The sequence below is a fragment of the Salarias fasciatus genome, chromosome 23, assembly GCF_902148845.1.
Source record: "Salarias fasciatus chromosome 23, fSalaFa1.1, whole genome shotgun sequence".
Lineage (NCBI taxonomy): Eukaryota > Metazoa > Chordata > Actinopteri > Blenniiformes > Blenniidae > Salarias > Salarias fasciatus.
In genome coordinates, this window is record NC_043766.1 from 21,430,565 (window position 1) to 21,452,342 (window position 21,778).

The following is a 21,778-nucleotide window of genomic DNA, read 5'->3' on the forward strand; positions in this document are numbered from 1 at the left end:
GGGTGAATGAGAGCAGCTCTGCCTCTTCTTATGCAGCTGGTACCTACTTGTTTATGATGACAGACTTCACACGTGGGTGCTTGTGCTCCCTATATATCTGCAATTAACTGGCTGTTCCTGCAAACACAATAAACACTTTGACGTTCACAAGCAGCAGCTCCCTGAGAGAGTGAAATATAGAGTTAATGTGTGTGAGCCTGCCTCCTCCGTCATGCATGACCTGTTTGCTCATCTGTATTGGCTTCTCGGCTTCAGGTTAGTGTGACATTCAGTGGCCAGATTCTCTTGGTGATTTGCTGTGTCAACACATCAAACAACAAAATGTTGTCATGATAAACAGTCTGCTGTCAATGCTGAGCAAAAGTCTTCTGGCATCACTAACGTGCAGTGACACTTGACATGCAGGGTGCATGTCCCAACCTCTTGTTGAAATAACTTGTGTATTCAAGCTGATAGCAAAGCAGCCCCAAACAATAATACTCCATATATTTCATTAGTGGAACGAGGTTGTAAAGCTAAGCCATATGTACCAAACAAGTCGTTATTAGCTTTATCATTCCACAAGGCAGGACATTTCACTGAGTTGTCCCGCCACAGACATCATGAATCGTCACTATTTTCATTCAACAGTTTTTAGAAGTGTTCCAGCTGTCTGTGGCTCATGACTGAGTTTGCATTATTCTACTGTAAGTGTCTTGTGGGACTGATTAATGCAGGAATATGAAACTCAGGTCCTGGAGGACGGACTGCAGCCCAGCATGTTTTCCATGTCTTCCTGCTTCAACACGGCTGACTGTAACGAGCGACTCGTTATCAGACTCTCTTCATTTGATTCAGTCGTGTTGAACCACGAAGACACGGAGAGCATGCAGGGCTGCAGCCCTGCAGGACCTGAGTTTGACACTGCTTGTTTAATGGATGCGTTGTATGGTATGTTCAACAAATGAAAAAATTAAATGTGTGGCATTCAGCTGAGCACTTTGTTCACACTTGGGATTTAGAATTCAATTTAATCACATTTTGTAACAAAATTATACAGAAAGTCCTCCATTTTTTCCGCTGTAAAGGAGCCTCTTGAATCCATGTCTCCTGTTTAAACAAAAGGCTGGTTAGGGGAAAAGTTTCATAAGTGATACAAAAACTGTTAGAGCATCTTCTAAAATGAAATTGAGCTGGCAGAGTTGCTTAAGACATATTGTATAACTGAAAAGATGCTTAAAGTGCCATCGAGAATACCCAGTCAGTCTTCTGTAAGCTCCTAATACTGCTGTTTGCGGACGCACAGGGATGTGAGATCGCTGCCTCTGGGCTAAATTGCTCTATATTCCATGTTTAAAGTGCACAAGGTGTTAACATTTATTGCAAGATATGAGATTGTTTAGCTTGTCTCTGGTATTTCTACCCTTCTACTGGGGAGTGATTTTTCCAAGGCTTCATTTTTCTTTTTGTTTTGTTGTTTTTTTTTTTTTTTTTTTTTGATTGCATGTTGACAAAATGCCTTAAGTGATGTTAGCTCGTCAACGTTCTCTGGCAGACTTCATGCCTCTGCTGCTGCCTTCCTGCTGTCGATATTTTTGTGCAGAGTTGGAATCAATGCTCTGTGAAGTGCTGAAATCCCGCAGAGCCAAGATTGCACTTTCACATTCCTTCACTTCATGTTTTATCATAGTACAACTTATTTTCCTAAGTGTACATAAGGGTAGTTGGCTTTGTCTGCACAGGAGAATTAGTTTGCCCCTTACTCCCCTGACTGCTGCAAAGAGAGGCCATCTGCAGGGTCATGATGTTTCCTCTTCAATATGCATTCACATGTTGTGAAGAATCGACATACGCTGAAACATGCTTGTGCCATGAATGACCTGATGTTTATTACTGACATTTTCAGGCTGTTAAAAGTACAGCAGTTCTCTCGTGCAGCAGGCTCACTTGAGGGAAGAATCTGTAGCGTTTTAATCTGAAAGCTTGTCAGAAGTGTGAAAGTGGCTAAATTGCAGAACAGATGGCCTGGCTGTCACAGTGAGAGCCCACACTCATTCACTTATATTCATTCATTGAATATGGTGCTTTCAGAGCTCTGACAAAGTTTGCACATGCACCTTTTAGAAAGAAAAGTATCCAAAGATCTAAGGCGTTCAAGAGTTGGAGTGTAATTTTCCAGACAGATTTGCTTTCATCCTTTGAACAGTCCAAAAACACAGATGTGTGCTTTGTAAAGAATGGAAAAACTGATTTAGACCATCACTGTTTAACTTGGACTTTAAATCTTTGTCTTGGGTTATTCTGACTTTTGTAGTATTCCATGGTTTCATTGAACACAGTTAAATGTGAAGCACATGCTTTCTTTGTGGGAGGCCTTTGGTATTAAATGGAGCTCGTTCTGCTTGCTTTTATTCCTATTCTATCTGTCTGTCTATATTATAATGGATATGAGTGTAATTCTCCACATTTAGCTTATCTTATTTCTGCAAGATCCTTGCTCAGGTAGCAACAGTGGTGGCCTGTCAGCTGTGGGATTCGAACCAGTAAACCTCAGATCCCAGTCCGAGTCTTGATCTGAAGGCCACCACTGCTCAGTCCTCAGACAAACGGAGAGTATGTGACTTTTATAGTATATCTTACACTGTCAGCCTTGCACACACACATCCAGTTTAGTCTGGTTTTACATTCAAAAGCTTCCTTACCACAATTTGATTTTACCAAGTGTCATTGAAATCCGATCAATATTTGGATCTTTATAAAACAGCTTTCTTAATTTTTTGAAAAAGTCAAACATTATAGACTTTGCAAGCTCAAGCAACACATTTTTAATGATAGGTGTTGCATATTTGTTTTCTAATGTTACACGTGGCATTTGGTTAAAAATTGTATTCTTGAAGCTCAACTTGTCGATGCATTAAAAACACTGCTCCTACACAAATTTTAAGACTTAGCGAAGGCAGTTGGCTGGCCTCCAGGTAGAGCGTACTGTATCCTCATGTCTGCATATCCAGTGTCTCAGTGCAGAGCATTATGTGACTGATCCACTGAGTTGAATGAACTTCTTGATGTTTAAACCTGCGTCCATCTGATCCCCCTTATTCAGTTTTGGTGAAAAGAGCACAATCTGGTCTCTTTATCAAATATAATTCAATCAGATTGACCAAAAATGATTTTGTAAATGCTACTGACAAGCTGAAGAAGAAGAAAAGATAATGTAAGCTTTGATGACGATCCATTTCTTGAAACTGCTCTCTTTCCTGCGTGAGTGGGAAATGAGAGCACACAGTGGTTTCAGCATTCACACATTTGTTAAATTAGAGCTGGAGCCATTTGGTGTGGAGGAGCCTCTTTTCACTTTTTGGTCCTTTACAGTGTGAATCAGTGAGTCAACTGAGTCACACGCTGATGCCCTCCCTTTCAGTCAGCTCCTCTGCCTCTTAATTATATCTGGATTCACACAACACAGCCAATTTTGGCCCTCTGTATTTTTTACATATTATTGGAGGGAGGCGAACTGAAAACATGTCTGAAGACATCATGACATTACACTGATTAATTTTGCTGCTGTTACTTTCCAGAAACCTGCAAGTACAGTATATTCTGACATTACCAAAACATTGTCTTCTCTTGAATATTTAATTTTAAAGAATGAATTCTCTGCTGCTGAGGACTCGCTGCTTTACAAGGCAGCCTGAGTTTTAGTCACAATCTCCACCATCTTTGAGGAAGAGCTCAAGATTGAAACAGATATATTTTTCAGAGTCTCGTTTCTGTGTGTACCTTTTTTTCTCTGTGGAAGTTATGCACACATTTTTAAGGTCTTGCTTGTAGAATATTTCTTGATCTCAGTGAGACTACTTGGCACCATAAAGGTGAAATAAAATATGCACATGAAGCAGAATGAAGAGTGCTGTTTTAGTGTTTACAAGTGTGTTGAGTGTGTGTGCGTATGTGTGGTGTGCAGTTGGTAGAGCGAGTTCACATTCATTAGAAATGTGGTTCTTTGTGTGTGTGTGTGTGTGTGTGTGTGTGTGTGTGTATATATATGTATATATATATATATATATATATATATATATAAACCATTTGGAGAAACTTTAGGTATTTAAGCACAGCAGTGTGAATAATGGAGAGATGGGTGAATGAGACTGATGTGAAGCGTGCAGATTCTGCTCAGGCAGTGAACACACTGTAATCCACTTGCCATTTTGCAAGTTAGAGTTTCTTTGCAATTTGTAAGAGTAACTTGTAATGTCTGGTTTATTTTCACCCTAGATGGTTAGGTTTGGCTGTCATCACCAGGATTGTTTGGCTTTATATTCCATTAAACTCATTCAAACATTTTCAACAATGTTGTTTCACAGCACAGTTTTTTTTTTCTCCCAGGATTCTGTTTATAACTGCATTTTGGTATTTATAACTTATTCGCAGCAGCTTCACATGTTTTATGTTCCTCTGACAAACACTGAACTTGAGGGTCCTAAATGAAAACCCTTATTCTGATTATATTTCATCATTTATTTTACTGTTTGCATTTGACTATAGTTCAGAAAAGTATTGGAATCGGTGACAATGTGACCGACTGTTCTGTAAGTTCCCTGTGCTGCTGATGTTCGTGATCCCGGCATTATTGGAAGAGGCTGTTGTTGGTCAGCAGTCTAATTTTGAGTATTCAGAATTTATTAATAAGGGTTCAGGCTGCCCTTTCTGCATTTGTTTGAGCTTCTGTTGAATGTATGTTTGCTTTCTCCACCTCCTGTAATGATGCTAAATATCAAGTCAACAATGCTGCCATGTAGAACAGTTAATTATGTTAAGTGTTTGCAATCATTTCTTTAAATTAAGTTAAAGTTTACGATTTATTTTCTATATTGCATCAGAGAAGTTGTTTGTGGAGCTTAAGATGATCATGCACAACAGACTCTGACTGCACATCATTTCTAGCCATAAAGTTCTCTTAGTCCTCAGTTCTCTTAGCCTTTTAGTCACTGTCTGGCTCTCTGATCTGATCTTTGATCACCAACAATGGATTAAAAATGAGCTTTGAGGCATGTTTTGAAATACCAGCTCTGTGAGACATAGTCATTCCATGCTGGGACGCCTCTCAAGTTCAGTCCGCCACTGAGGGACACCGAGGAATACATCGCTTTGAAACTACGTCTACTGGAGCTCTAAGCCACAGGACTTGAAAAGTCAAATATTGTGACCCACTGCTGAACTGTAACAGTCCAACTTCTTTTTTTTTTTTCAGAGACTGCAGCATGTGGCACTTAAATGTCACTGAATTTATTTTGTCTGTGTAAGCACCACTATCGACACCTACTAGTTTCTGATTAGAGCTATAAGTTTAGGAGGTCGTTGACAGTGGTTAACTGACCATCCTCTGTAGTTTTCAAAACAACACCTGTAGTGCTGCAGGAAGATAATTATGGAGGCACAAAAGGATGTGCATGACTGTTTAATGCTGCAGACTGTAAAAATACCCGTCATTGGTGTTCACCACTGTGATTTAGTGGTTTTTTTAAAATCACACACTGGTAACACAGTTGAAATTCTGCAAATGGAGATAAAAGGCAGAAGGTGCTCAGATTCACTCTACATTCCGATTTTGCAAATTATCAAGAAACCTGCAAGAAAATTCATTGAGTTCATTTCAGTTTTGTTAAGTTAACGGACTTTTATGCTTCCTTTATGAATGTAAAATGGTACTTATGGTACTTATACTCATGCTCTCTTCCATGGACACAGGCATCTTATCTCACCTGGCCACTGGGAGAGTCTTTTTCTGAAGAGATGTGTGTTTTTGTTGATTTCCACATTATGTCCTCTGATATGTACCGAACCATAACAGAATGCTCTGTCTGTTCTTCTCTACATATTTATTGAGCATGAACGGGCTATTAAGTGAAAAAACTCAAGAAATTATTGACCGTTTCTCTGCTATAGACTCTTTGTTTTAATATTGTGTGATGTGAGTCATAGCCCTACTTGTCAAGAGTATCCAAGTCACGAAGAAACCAAGCATTTATGCAATAAATATTTCTATATTTTGTCTTTGAAAAAAATGCACTCTTTTTTTTCATTCTTACACCAATTTGCCAAGAACATGAATACAATGACTGATGATGCTGACATTGCTCCTCTTTGTTTTCAACAGATAATTTCATTACCACGGACAGAAAATTCCAGTGACCCTCAGACATTTACTTTTTACTTGTCAAATGTGGGGAGAGATAATCCCCAGGGCAGCTTTGACTGCATTCAGCAGTACACCACCAGGTGAGGAAGAAACTAAGCTCTGGCTTTTGTTGTTTTTCAGGGTTCACTAATGTAAAAACAGTTTATTTAAATGTAAGTTGATGTGTTTTGGGGGTTTTTTTCTCCCCAAATCAGTTGTTTTCAGTTCTGAAAATGGTTTTCACAGTGTTAATGCTTAATCTGATTTTAACCTCAATATATTCTAAAAATATCACAGTGGTATTATTGTGATACAAAAGCAGTCTATAAACTTGAACTTTATGAAGCCCTATTTTAAACCCCTTATGTGATTTTATTAAGGTTGTCTTCTCTTTTTCCCCCTTTGCTTTGTGTACTTTTTGTTAGATAAGTTTATTGACAGCTTAATTGAACAACAGGAACTTTGGCTTAAAGTAACACTCACAAAAAGGCAAGATTCCACCATGATGCTTGAGACTTTTAATGCTGTCTGCATCTTCAGCTGAACAAGCATGAATTGGTGATATTGGCCAAATTCCAGCGAAACCCCATAAAAGTATTGTTTCTGTAATATTTTACAAGCTTTTTCCTGTATACGACGCAAAAATCTTACAAATGAAAGTTGGTGTTTAAAGTGCAGACGGGTGCTCGCCTTTCCACTGTAAGTGATAACGGTTCACTTCAAAACAAGATTAACCATCTGCTTGAGAAAAGCAAACGAACTCTTTAAAATGTGCAGGCATCAACCTTCATAGCGCCATTTGCGTTTTTGATAACGTGGCGTTCAAATGTGCTGACCGAATCAAATGACTATCACCAGATGTCTGCGCTGAAGAGGAAGGAAGCAGAAAAACAGAACGAGGAACGACATACTTCTACTTCTGTCGAATTTCTGACCCCATTATTCTGAACATATTTTTAACAAGTGGGTCAGGTAGAGTTCATTTGAATATGAGATGGGATCCGAATAAACACTGAGTTACAGTTAAAAACTAAATGACAGACCTGAGCTCAGATTGAACAGCTGATCTGTTTTTGACATAACGCATCAACGGGGGAAAACGGGATTTCACTTTCAGAGTTTGACAGATTGAGCTTCTGTTCACTCTTTCTATGGTTTCCGCTTTTTTTTTCCCCCTCGTTGTTTTTGCAGTAAGGGGAACGTTGATCTGGATTGTTTGGGTGCAATCCAGCACAAGATCACTGTATGTGCCACAGATGACTCCTACCAGAAAGCCAGGGAAAGTATGGCCCAGGTCGAGGAGGAGACTCGCAGTAGGAGTGCCATTGTCATCAAGCCAGGGGTCAGACACGGAGCAGGTGAGAAGACTAAATACTGATTGATGAGTGCGATTCGTCAGTGGGTTCATTTCCTGACTCACTTTCTCAGTGACAAGTAACAAAATAACTTTACGCTAAGCTGGAGGACTTTTTTTAACCAGCAAAAGCACACTTAACATGTTTGTAAACCTTTAATCTGCTAGTGAATGAGCTCATATGAGACCAGGCAGATTATTTAGGTCCACACATCATCCATAACTGTGACTAGATTGAATTTGAGAGTGGTTGGCTCAGTGGTCAATACAACAATGACACACTCGCACGCCAATCCTCCATGTTGACTTTCTGTCTTCGTACGAGTGCAGCCTTCATAAAACCAAACATTGCAACATAGCCTCCTCATTCTTCCTTGTGGTGAAGGCAATCCATTCAAAGTCTGTTCAATCCTCAGCCAAAGCAAATTGTGCCTCAGACTTAGTTCCTGACCTGAATGTTGTCCCAGTTATTACTCTGAGCTAAATAAAATTGATGTTTTGTGGAAAGATTTTATTCTTAAATAATACTTGTGGACTCCCAGTGAGTCGTCATCTTTCAATAGTTTCAGTGGTAAATATGGGTAGAATTCAGTAAATTATATTTTCATTAGTAATAGTCATGCACAATGTGACAACAGTTGCTTAAGCTGATTTTTTTAATACTTTATTTTTCGAAGTTGCATCTTCACAAAGTCGTCATCCTCTTTAATTTGTCTCTTTTCAGCTAAGCGGGTCCTAGTCCAGAGGCTGAGGCCTGCCCCTCCAGTCATCAGCTCTCATGATAGCCGGAAAAAAGGCGTAATTCAGCACAAGCCCCTCCGAGAGCGCCTCATACACCTGCTGGCGCTCAAACCTTACAGAAAGCCTGAGCTGATCCTGAGGTTGCAGAAAGACGGCCTCACGCCAGTTGACAAAGACTCTCTGGACAGCCACCTGAAACAGGTCACTCTCTCCCTTATATATGCTTACACACACCCACACGCGCGCACACACACACACACTCGACTTGCAGCTATCCTGCAAGCACTCCTGTTGTTAATTTCTGGTGATTCATCCATATTTGTTTCAGATTTATCTCACATGAAGTCCCAAATAGGCTTGAAGCTAAAAATGCTGACGGATATGGACAGAACAGTCTGTCTCTTGCATTCATTCTGTGCAGAACTTTATGTTTCCAGCGAACTTATTGATGCGTATCAGAGTAATACCACTGATGACTGTGGGGGCAGTGCTTTGAATTATATGCTCATGTGTGATAAGTGAAAGAAACGAAGGCCACAACTTAACCGAGCAGACAACATGATATGCCAACCATTTGAGGAAACACTGTAGCAATGTGTGCCTGGCTTTATGTTGTAGACATGCACAAGCATATCATCAACTAAATGAATATGTTCATAAATATACATAAATATATTCACAAGAAAATTTGAAGTTATTGGACTATGAATTATACCCACGCACCAAATTTTAGCTACTGCTATGGACACAAATTCTCTGTTCAGCAGTTTTGAACCTGTTTAATAATTCTTTTAAATCAGAAACATGGTCCAACATGAAACTAACTACGGGAACTGCCCTCTGCTGCATGTATTGCTTACTGAGCATGTCAGTATAGATTACTCATGATTATATGAAGGCACTGACCAATGGCAACATTTGAGAATGCACAAAACAAGTTATGTAGGGCACTTGTATTTGGACCGTCTAAATGTTTTGATTTAGATATTGTGTAGGTGTTTTGCAGAGCTTGATGACAGCCTGTTCTCTTGACGTGGAGAAACAACTAAAACATGTAATGCCCGTGGGTCCAAGATCAGAACTGAGAAACAATGATGTAGTAATAACTAGTGAACTCATCCAAAACATTTGTTGTGTTCCCAGGTTGCAAATCTGAATGGGAAAGAAAACACCTTCACATTGAAGAACTTCTTGTACAAGGAAATCCAGAAGGATTGGCCAGGGTACACAGAAGGAGACCAGCAGCTTCTCAAGAGAATTCTGTTCAGGTACATCAGGAAAGGGACAAGATTACAATGTCGTTACACTTTAATGAACCAGCACTTATTTCAATCTGCTGTCTTTCAGGTGTATTTGTGTTATTTTTTAACCTGTTTAAGGCTGTGGTATTGAAGATATGATCTGTGCTTATAAAAGGTTTCCCTGGGTTGGTGTTGCTGCTCCTTAAACTACTTTGTTTGACGTTGGGAATCATTTAATACTCTTCTCTTTATTAAGTTTGGAAGTGCTGAAGTTTTGGAGTTGCAGTTGTAGGTGTCCCTGAGAGGATTTCTGTGTATTCCACTGAGTTTAATTTAAGTATTTAAGTGCATGGTCTGTTGGCTTTCTTCCCAGTGGAAAAATCAGTTTTTTCAGGATCTGGGACACTAAGGAAGAGAAAGCTCCCAACCAGCTAAATATAAACCAGGCTGCAGTGTTCACTGCTTACGTTGTAGACGGCAGTGTCTCCGATTCTTTACAGTAAACTTACCTGTTGCATGACTCTGAAGGCAGAGTGTTATCAGCAACTGGTCAGAAGAATAGAAATGTGCATATGCTCCTATTCATTACAGTGCAGTTTCCAGAAAATGTTGCCTAATGCACTGTGTGTGTTAGAAGACCCCTCCTCCCCCTCTAGACCAGGTTCTGCAGCTGTCTCCAGTCAGCGTGAGGAGCACATTCCACAACATCAACACTCTCAAGGCTGCTGGTCCAGAAAACATACTTTGTGAGGAAATCTTTGAGTACCGTTAAAATTCAGCAGACATCTTTCTTAACACCTCCCTGAGCCAGGCTGTTGTCCCCACCTGCTTCAAAGCCATCACCATCATTCCTGTGCCAAAGTGGTCGTCTCCATCATGCTCCACCGACTTCCTCCTGGATGCGCTGACCCTTATCATCATGAAGTCCTTCGAGCAGCTGGTCATGAAACGCATCGAGACCATCCTCCCTCTGAAACTGGACCATCTTCACTCCGCATATCAGCCAAATCGCTGCGCTGATGTGCAGTCACATCTGGCCGCTGGACTTTCTCTCGGAGAGACTCCAAACAGTCGGAGTCGGCTCTAACAGTTTGAACACCGCAATATTGAGTCAAGGTGTCCTCTAGCGGTATTTGCTGAGCCCCCATCTCTCACCCTGCTGACCCACGGCTGCACAGCACCAAGCACCTTGTAATGTGTGCTGACGATGCCTCCATCGTGGTTCTCAACAACAACGAGACAGACTACAGGAAGGAGGTGAGCCTTCTGGCCAGGTGGTGCAGAAACAACAACCCTCTGCTTCTCCGATGAGCTCCTGGATGTCCAGCACCACATCACTGGGAGAAAAAAGGCTCAGCAGCGGCTCTACTTCCTCAGCACACTGAGAAGAATGAGAGCACCAACAGCTACCATGTTCACCTTCTGCCAGGGCACCATCAGCATCAGTCTGGTATGGGAGCTGCACCTCTGACAGAAACCCTGCAGCAGATAGGGAATGACCCCCCCCCCCCCCCAAAAAAAAAAAAAAAAAAAAAAAAAAAACAACTGAAATATTCTGTTCATTCTATAGTTTCAAATATTTAAATACGAAATAAGGTTTCACTGTGGCGGTATTTCTTGGAGTTTATCACATCTGCACACAACTGCATGTATTCTCCATGCTCATGGGCAGGTTCAGTTCTGAAAGGGACAGAAATCAAATCAACACATACTTTTCTCTATTTGTGTCTGTGGTTTTACTTTAAGCTGCTTGTGAGTTTGTCAGCTGACTAAGAACCACAGCCACCCACCTAATACCACCTCCCCCTCTCCAGCGCCTCCAGAGTTTTGAGCTAAGGTAGTCGGTTACACAGCAGTGGCAGAGCAATACGACTGGAATGCACATGATGCAACAGTGTTCCAGCACATGCTGATCTGTGTACAAGGTGGCACCAGCCCAGGGTTCAGCTTTGACAGTCGGCATGCTGGCCCAGTTTTTGCATCTTCCATTCTATTTAAATGACCACAGCACACGTGTATTTGCTACTCTGAGCTGGTTTACATTTCTTCTTGGTCATTGTGACTGTTTGCATTGACTCCAGAAGTTTGGACTGTTTGTTCTGATGCAGTCATTAATATTTAACCACTGCTGTTATTTGTATTTTAAGGAAAATACTTCGTTGCCTTTTCAGAGTTGAGCATGGTTTGTTTTACTAGGACAGCTGTCTATTGGTTCATCTCGTTTGCATCGACTGCTGCTGTGTGAATGAGTCCGGTTTGTAGTGAAGTTCTGTTCACATCTGGCTCTTAGGAGATCATGAGTTAATATCACCTCTGCATGTCATTGCTCGGCAGTGGAGAGGGGTCTAAACAATAACGTACTGTACGTCTTCATTTGAGGGACCACGTTCCTAATGTGAAAATCCTTTTGGTAAACCAACAAACCAGAATGTGAACCAAAGTGAGCTGTAGTGCCATATTCCTCCATTCTCAAGCTCTCAGCCACTCTCGTGTCGTGCCACTTTCTCACCTAACTCAAGCTGGCTGCCAAAATTGTTCATCTAGTGAATAAACACGCAGCAGCTTCTGTTATAAAATTTCAGAATCGTGCTTTATTGGACACTTACATCAAAAAGTAAACCATAGGAATAAGGGGCACAGATGTGTTTTTACTGGTTTGACGTTATTTATTTGTGACATGATGCAGCCCGGAGTGGCCGTTCTTCACTCGGTTGTCATGGCTACCTGCTCGGCTTCACAAAATGACTAGAGCTTTGAAGTCCCCATACAGACAATTTGCTGGTTGCTGAAGAATTGAACTCTAGAGTGTTTGCAGGGAAGTGTCTCTGAGAACACAACCTTTTCAAGCTTTAGGTTCATACATCCTTCGAACTCAATTGACCAGATTCACTGTGACAGTATCTCTGAGAATGACACAAACATTTTAAGTGTATATGATTGGTTTGGCACTTCTGGAGCTGTGTTGAAACCCATGTAAATATCTTTGCAGGCTAGTGTAGCTTTCTGCGCTGCTGGTATGCAAAGGTTGGCAAGCTGCAGAAATTATAACTAGCTCTCCTGTGTCTTTCTCTGTGTCTGTGTGTGAATAATTCTCAGTAAGAACCCTCAGAACTCCTCCGATCCTTCACCAGAGAGCCTACCCAAACAGCAAGCCAGCAGCTCTCAGTCTCGGGTGAGCCTCCTCTTCACACTTTGCCTGTCACTCACCTCTTTTTACTTTATTGCTCTTGTCTGCCATTCTTATTTTACTGTCCCAGTCGTGGTTACGAAAGCATTGACAAACTCTTTTGGAAAATCCCTGCTTTCTTTGAGGTGGGGGATGTTCCATAGTGAAGGGTAAAGTCTATGTAAGGGTTTTTACTGCTTTTCCTCTTTATCCCAAATGAACTGAAAGGAAACTGGATTCATCTAAATTGTATCAAAAATGTATCTTAAGAAGTCGAGGGACTCTGCTTGGTTTGCTTGTTGTAATATTCTAACTGGGCTGTCCTTGCAGCTTTTTTGGTTTCTGGTATTTCCTCAAGAGGGCTTTTGTAAGTTTTTTAGGCGCTACACAATGATTTGTGTTTCCCTTGTGTCCTCGCTGGAAAGTCTTAGCTCTACATGTTTTCATTATTGACTCCAGTTTAGCGGTGTTACTGGTGCTTGCAGTTATTAAGGCTCCTTGAATAAATACACAATGATTGTATGAATACGTAATTCCTGTGGCACACTTAATGTTATAGAAGTTTATTGTTCTTTTTCACCCCATGTTTGGTCAGTGTAAACTCCTGAATCTGCTGTTGTTTGCACAAACATCAGTTATAGAAGGTGCTGGTCTGATGTATTAATAGCTGCTTCCTGTCAGGTTGCTTTCACCACACACTTCTACTGTATAGCACCTTGTTTCTGATCTTTCACTCAGTAAACACACAAAACCATACTTTGACTTCCTTTTTAGCTTCGCTGGTGTGCTGTGCATTTCAGGAGGTAGTGTTGTGCTTGAACATCACACAGGTAAAGGGGAGTGCTGCAATGTGGAAAAGACTGTGTCCCATATAATCCAGATAAAAATAAAATGTCACATATTATATTTTTGTCCATTTGGCAATAGTTTTGAGGAGTCTCAGGTTTAAGTAAGAACTTCTGTATTAATCTTGCTATTGTCTCAAAGTCTTCCTGTTGGACGCCCCAACATGCAGTGGTTTGGTTGAAATGATTCGGTCTGACAATTTCATAGTCTTGACTGATTGGCTGATCCAGTCTGTAATGTAATCTCTAGTGATATGAAAGGGCACAGCATTCATCATATTCGCTGTGCTACTGTAAATCAAAATCTCACAATATTCTACTGTTTCTTCTTTGTCCAACTATCTGCTCAGAGCAGCTCATCGTTGGACTACAGATTTCCCTTTTTTTCTGTTGACTTCCCATGAGTTTTTGTCGAAACCTCTTTGAAGATCTGACACTGAAAATGACTATTTTTCTGCCAGAAACGTCCGTCTGCTGAATTCATCGACCCCCTCGTCAACAAAAAGCCTCGGATATCACACCTTGCCAGCAAGGCTGCAACAGCCCCAGTAAATGGCCAAATCAGCTCGTCCAATGGGAGAGGAAGGAAGGCAGGAGACACGCTGTCGGGCGGGAGCCTTTCTGTGTCAGATGGCATCGTGGCATCTGGCGCCCAACAGCTCCCATTGCTGGACATCCCTCGTCCTTTGGAGGCATTGTCGGATGTCAGCAATGACTCCAACTGCGACTCTAATAAACTCGCAGTGTCTGAGCGGCTCAGCCAGGCGCCTTCGCTATTACCTGTGTCAAAAGTGGTAACAGCACCTGGCGAATGCCGGCCATCCCACAGACGCACAGACATGGAGGCCCCACAGGACACGGGTCCCTCACCGCTAAATAACAAACCAAAAAAGAACTCAAAAAAACATAAAGACAAGGAGAAGAACAAAGAAAGGGAGAGGGAAAAGGAGCAGGATATGAAGAGTTGCAACGAGCGAGTGCCTAAGCCCAGCAGAGCCAATGAGACGAGCGAGCCAAGCCTCAAAAGCAGCAGTACTCCAGGCACAAGACCAGGTGAAAGAGCACACACACACACACACACACACACACACAGACACACACACACACACACACACACACACACACACACGGTTTGATAATATTAGATTAACCAAAAAAAATCCTGAATGAAAGTGGATCTTGATGTGCATAAACTAGTCACAGTGAGTCATCATGTGATCATGGATCAGGGTGTTTTTCTCTGATTAAACTGAGACCCCTGCTGTTCAACTTTATGCCTTCAGTTGAATTCATTGGGCAAATTCAACGTCCCTGAAATTCTTCAAGGGTGGCGTTTTCTAGAGAGCATAAAACAGGGTGGAAATGACCACAATAACTTATCCCAAATTATGTTTTCATCCCTGGTTTTATGTGCAGGTCTGATTTCTGACTGGAGAGATTCTGTGTTTAAATATTCTCACTGTGTGACCTTGTTTCAGTTTGGAATGGAACATGCAACAGCAGTCTTCCTTCATCATCAGCTGAGGTGGCGGACTATTTATTGTGAGTATTTATTGTGTTTTGGTCTCTACAGAGGTGGCAGATCTCCCCACACTAGTCACATGTGTAGTAGAACAGACAGTAGTTGTGAAAGCAAAACTACATAAGCCACGAATGGAGAAACCATGAATGGAGGAAGTTTTATTGCTTTAACGTCTGGCTTATATTGTTCATATATTCAGCAGACCACTTTTTAAAAAGGCTCCTCTTCTGCCTCATTTATGCATGATCCTTACTGGTGGTTCCATTCATTGATTGTCTTTTTAAAATATTAACCGCAGCATTTTCCACAAATGCCTCCAAATAAATGATTTCAGAATTTTAGCAGAATGTTGAAAGTTACTGAAAAACAAAATGGCAATGCTGATTGCCTTTAAATTCATGATTTATCCACCTGGAAGCATTTGCATTTATGTGCTGGTGGTTCCTGATTCCCTTCTGCTGTGATTTTATTTTTTATTTCAATCTCTTTTAAATTTATAATTTCTTTTTGCTGTTTTTTTTTTTTTTAAATCTCTCTAAAGCGTAACAGGCAGTGTTAGATCTGGCCCGTGTGCTCATAAGTTTGAATTGGTTTTGACTCTATCCTTTCCACTGGTGATCATTTTGTCCGTTGTCCTGCCCGAATACTCCAGACTGTCACTGTTTGCTTACAGCAGCTAGCACATTTGTCTTGATGATATTCAGATTTCCAGATTATCCCGTGCTTTTTAGCACCAATACCTTACAGCATGATGATGACTCTATCATGATTTACAGTTTGCAGGCCCTTATTAAGTGAAATGTTTTTAACCTAGAAACAAACTGAGCACCTTTACATCGCCACCAACATCCAACAACAAATGTCTGATAAACCCTAGTTTACATGTTCACTATGTCCACACACTTAGTAGACAGACTTTCACTTTTGAAACACTTGGTCATGTGGAACATGGCATTGCACTGTCTTAGCCTGCGCTTTCTTCATATGAGAACACATGTTGAGGGTTCCCATTTCACTGTATTGTACATGAAGTTAATTTTCCTTGCAACAGGAGCTGTGCTTGGCCCATAGAGACTTAACCATACAGACTGAAAGCCTCACGACTGAACCAGCCTGAAGCGCTTTACATGACCTTTACAAACTTTTCCTGCCAAGTTCTTTCTTAGCTTCAAGAAATGTCTTGATAGTTTTGTCTGTGGAACTTCCTGATAAAAGTATGCACTGTAGATATTTCTGGATATTTGCAGATTGACTTGTGGCATTTGGAGTTGTGCATTTATTTATGTTGCTTGTTTTTGGAAAAGCGGCATTATGATGCTCTATTCTGTTTTGTTGGAGACAAAATGGAAACAATTTTATGCTTTAAATTTTATGTTTTTGGAATTTTTCATATTTTAATTGATGTTTGAAGTAACTGCTCAAATCATGTAACTTTGAATGCTCGTAATAATCACTAATGATTGTTATATTTCCTTTTACTTGAGAAACTTTAATAATTGTTATCAGAGCAAGGTAATAGTGAGACTGCTCGGTGTGGGAAATTAAATTCTGAAGTTGGAAAATTAGCGAATCCTTACATCTTGTTGAATCTTCTGAAAATGCTTGACTTGACTGTCATTGCGTACTTAGTGACACTAAAAATATCTGTTTCTTGCTTTTGCTTTTCTAGGAAGTACACAGAGGTAAAAACCCAGGAGCAGCGTCAGATGTATAAAAATGACTTCAACTCTGAGTACAGTGAATACCGGAGACTGCATGCTCGGATAGAAAGCATCACCCATCATTTCAGCGTGCTCCACAATGAGCTGAAACCGCTCCAACAAGACACAGACAAGTACAAGGTAGATACCCTGAGGGACACACAAAACTAACCTCTGTCTTGAGCTGTCTTTTATTTTGTTACTAAAGTGGTTTTAGTTTGTGTATAATCATTAGCTTTTTTGTTTTCTCTCGACAGACAATCCATAATCAGATTATCGAGGAGTATCGCAAAATAAAAAAAGTGAGTTTTGTTTTGACAGACTTTATCGACATGTCTGAATAAATAATGCGATTGTAACTTTGTGCTTTTATGTTTCTTGCAGACTAATCCAAACTACACCCAAGAGAAGAACCGCTGTGAATATTTACACAAAAAACTGGCACATATAAAGAAACTGATTGCAGAGTTCGATCAACACCATCTTTAGAAAGTAGGTTTTGGACATTGTTTCCCTCTTATCTCTGGAAACCAGGCTGATAGAGGAAAACTCTAGTTCTTGCAAAAAAAAAAAAAAAAAACACACTCACAAAAAAAAAAAAAAAAAAAAAAAAAAACGCCATGAAGGGAGTATTCTCTCATGAGAGCCAAAGGCTCTTTTGAGGACTAAGCAGGATAAATGATTGGTTTCTTTTCTCCATCTAATGGGGAGTTCTCTTTATGTAGATGCACGTGGTGCAACACTTAGTATTGGACGTGACGCCCTCACGAGGCCTGCTAAAAACCCGTCTGATCACGCCTGTACGACCGGTGACCTGTGATGACGCAGTTGACCCGCTGCTCATGTGAGCGCATGTCATCACATTGACACACTCTTCACCTTGAACACCACCTCAGACAGGCTGGCCAGCTCTGTGTTGCACCACGGTCCTCTGCTTAAGGGAACAGACTCTAGACATAACATTTCTTTTCTTGGGGTGACCAGGTCTGTCATTATTATAGTTTCTGTGCATCCAGAAAAATATTTGGCTCTGTGTGGTTTTTTTCTCAACAGTCCACCCTGCCTATAGTGCACAGAGGTATGAAAGAGGAAAACCTGGAAACATTCCCATGTTCTCTGGGTATTTTCCTAACCATTTTTTTCCTGCTATTCAAACTGGAAGGATGTGCACACTGAGCTGAAACCTGCAGATTGTATGCCAAATATAGGCCCCCTGACCCACCCCACCCCCTCCAAGTTAAGATAATTTATGTGAATGATGCTTCAGTTTTACCCTTTGTGGTGAATCAAATAACTGTAATGTTGATCTTTGTTTTATTTATTTTTGACACTTGGAGGAATGAGACATTTTTTACACTCCTCAGTATAAGTACTTAAAAGCTGTCTCTCATTTTCTGTTCCCGCACCTTGAATGTCTGCCAGTATTTTGTTCAGAAGCTGTCTTGCAGATCTGATTGTCTGTTTGTTGACTTTTTTTTTCTTTCAAAGAGATGCAGATATCACTTTTGATTAAATCAAAGCAAATGCACACCGGCAATGGTTGTATGTATGACTTTTCCTTTCTAAAAGTTATATGTATGCCTTAAAAAAAGAAATACAAGGTTTTAGTAGAAACCTGCAGAGCTGCGGGTTTGTTTGTTTTTTTTAATCCAGTCCAAATGATGATCTGCAGGGCTTTTTAATTTGAAGTGGTCCTTATTATACAGATGTGTTCAAAATGATAGAGGTCCAACACTATCAACCAGATCCGTCAGTGTTTTCTATTACTCTAATACAACTATCGGTACATTTTTTTGCCCCCTTTTTTTTTTTTTTTTTTTTTTTTTTTTGGAGTAAAATAATTTCTACAAAAAGATCAAACTCAACATTCATCATGTGCATGGTTCTGGCTCTAATTGAATAATGAATTGAAGGTTGCATATTGAAAGTGTGGTTAATCAGGTTCTTTGAAAAACAGATATCAATGAAATCGGCATACTGTTGTTCATGTATTTCTTTGTGAAAACCTGAAACACTGTTCGGAACAGTATATTTTGATCAAAACATTGATTGGAGATTGGAAAATGTATTAAGAAGTGCAGCAAAATGATTGCCTGCTTGGATGTAATGAGCTCCAATGCTTTTAAAGGCAAAAACAAAACCAGACATGGAAAAGAAACAGATCACCATCTGAATCGATCAAAGATTAGCCAGAATGGCAAAAAAGCTAATCTATTGACTAAAACCCCCAGCAAGTCCCACTGTAAAAAAAAAAAAAAATAATAATAATAAATTGCTGAAGAAAATACTGTCTGTCAAACAAAATCAACTGGCCTAAAGAGAAATAGAGGAATATTTTGTGAACTGACAGAAGTGAAATTGTTCTTTTTTTGGTCCAAGGGTTGCACACAGTTTGTCAGACGACCCCCTCAAACACTGACCTGAAGCTGTGGTGCACTCAGTCTGAAGCATGGTGGAAGCATCATGACGTGCCTTATGCTGAAGAGGAAATATCCTTGAAATGAGTGTTTCAACAGCAAGACAACGACTCCAAACACAACAGTAAATGAGCAGCATCTTTGTTCCAGAACAATGAAGCTGGAGTTACTGAGTGACCACCCCGATCCCTGGACCTTAATCCTTTAGAAAGCTTGTGGGGTTCCATCAGAACCGCTGTTTCTGAGACACAACCAAGATGTATTGTGGGATGCAATCAAATCATCCTGAGCTGGAATACCTGGTCACAGAAGTTGGTCAGTGCCATACAGCAGACATGTTACAGTGAATGCTAAATCCTGAAGATTTTTCAATAATATTCATAATAATAATATTAATTTTTACAATTTCATTTTTAGAAAATGGATACACTTTTCTTCATGTTGGGATTGAATGTGCAATTTTCTTGTTGCGTGGAGAAAAAAAAGCTAAAGTAAAGCTTTTCAGCTTTACTCACATTTTTTACACACTTATCTTGAACACAACTGTAAATTTAAATTTGATTTTTCACTTCAAAACTACGCACACTTCTGAATAGGTTTTCTTTCCAGTTCAGGCCCTATAACTTTTGTAGCAATAGAACTCTTCAAAGTCATGTCAAGTTTTTGCAGTCAGTTCTCACGTGATGGAAGATCCTCTAATTGTAAGATGAAGCAGGCAGCAGGATGCTGTTCTCCAGCAATCTTGTGAATGTTCACACTAGAATATATCAGTTTTGTGGATTATCAGTTGTGACATTTTATGTTGACAGCATCTATGAGGAGATCAAATTTTAGTTTTGTCTGCCTGTCTGAGACCACTTTTAAGATTAAGGAGTGCGTTAATTTTTCCAAACAGAGTCTCGTAGAGCTCCTAGTTGGTGAAAGACCAGGTTTTGCCTTCAATTGTGATGCCTGCTCTGAAACTGGGAGTGTTTGCCTTGTCGTCGTTGGACCGACTCTCCTCTCTGAAGTGGAAACGAGCCCAGTCAGCATATGCGGAAACAACTGAGAAATGCTGCATCACAGCTGAATCTGAGGAACAAGCGGGCGAGTCGACTTGGAGTCGATGGATGCATTTCTTATATTGATCTTTTTACGAGAATATGATGAATCAGCACTTTCTCTACTGATGTAGTCGTTACTAAATGTGTCCAAATGATATTTACTTTCCATCAGAGTGCATGCTTTATGAATGTGCTACAATGAACAGTCTTTGTACATTTACTGGGGAAAAGGCAAACCAAACTGTCCAGGGATCTGAAAAATCCAAGCAAAGAGGCCTTGTCCATCTGAATCGGTATGTAATCGGTTAAAGGCACAGTTCTGACCAGCATGTATACCGAAGTGCTCACAGATTGGGACAACAGGATGCTTTGCAAAATGTTGGTGAAAGAATGTAACTCTGTGTTCTTTGCTTCCCACTACATTTGTTTTAGGTCTGTATAACGTATCATGCTCAGCAAAGTTTCTTTGCTTTGTTGAGAGCAGTCTTTTTCTATTAAGATGGAATTTTTTTTTTTTTTTTTTTATCATTAAAACACCACATTGGGAGATCATCACTTCTGTGATAAACATTTTGAAATTTATACTGAATTGTGGAACTTAATAAATGAGGGATGTGAAGGAGAATTGTCAGTATGCCCACATCTAAACAATGATGCATCACACAATTCTCATTGTTTGTCATTCATTTTATGGAAAAGCTCAGTCATCATCGAGGCTGTATTACACTTTTACTACAGTCTGAATTTATTGTGATTCATGCCACACAGGGGTGTCATTGTATGAGTTTACCGTGCCAAAATAACTTGTTGTATAGATGTTTTATTCTTCTTTTCTCTTGTCATATACATGCTGCTGTTTAAACAAAGAGGGCTTTGGAGAATAGTCATAAAATGTTGGCGCTAAAACCCAAAGCACGCCTTTTGAGTACCCATGAGGGACTAGGACTGAAACGGATTTTGTTTCAATAAAAGTCTTTAAAATATTAATTTGCAAAATTCCGGAACACTTGGTGTCTTTTTTTTTTATCATTATTAAAAGAGAGTTTTCTATTTTAATGATGACTCAGTAACTCACATGCTGAAGACATGTTTTCGAGCTTTCATCAGTGCAGTGTCAGCAGCACGATGCCATTTGGCAGACAGATTTTCTCAGATGAAGCAATCGTGATCCAATGGCCAACTGTCAAAACACATGCACTGTGACCTTTTGTGTTTAAAAGGATTTGGTGCAACAGGTTGACCCATCTGGGTGGTTAAAATTAATTGTGACCTTATGGTTGGCCCTTTTTTGTTAATGTGTGCTCTTAGTATAGTTGCTCACGTGGACCTTACCCTTTTTTTTGTTTGTTTTCTTTATAGATGAATTCCATCTCGAATAGGTTATGCTGTGTATTTTGGAGAGAGGATTCACTTTTTATTTTCATGTTTTATATATCATATTTTAAATGTATTTCACTGCTTTAAGAAAATAATGTTAAAACTGATAGAATATACAGTTGGTTTTGTTTTGGCTGAAAAATAATATATATGTGTGTATATATATATATATATATATATATATATATATATATATATATATATATATATATACA

General features: G+C 39.9%; 1 protein-coding gene across 2 annotated transcripts in view; it reads left to right on the plus strand.

Moving 5' to 3' along the window:
* ell (elongation factor RNA polymerase II) overlaps nt 1-21,778 on the plus strand; it is a 53,445-nt gene that overhangs the window by 19,137 nt on the left and 12,530 nt on the right. Inside the window, exons 3-12 of one of the 2 annotated variants that reach the window (XM_030083042.1) lie at nt 6,137-6,258; nt 7,349-7,515; nt 8,236-8,453; nt 9,396-9,520; nt 12,590-12,665; nt 13,966-14,557; nt 14,983-15,046; nt 16,696-16,867; nt 16,984-17,028; nt 17,111-17,218. In XM_030083042.1, the coding sequence (XP_029938902.1) occupies nt 6,137-6,258; nt 7,349-7,515; nt 8,236-8,453; nt 9,396-9,520; nt 12,590-12,665; nt 13,966-14,557; nt 14,983-15,046; nt 16,696-16,867; nt 16,984-17,028; nt 17,111-17,215 (1,686 nt within the window). In that variant the 3' untranslated portion in view covers nt 17,216-17,218. Of the gene's footprint in view, nt 1-6,136; nt 6,259-7,348; nt 7,516-8,235; nt 8,454-9,395; nt 9,521-12,589; nt 12,666-13,965; nt 14,558-14,982; nt 15,047-16,695; nt 16,868-16,983; nt 17,029-17,110; nt 17,343-21,778 lie in introns of those variants that run through there. The other variant, XM_030083041.1, reaches the window with a different exon arrangement.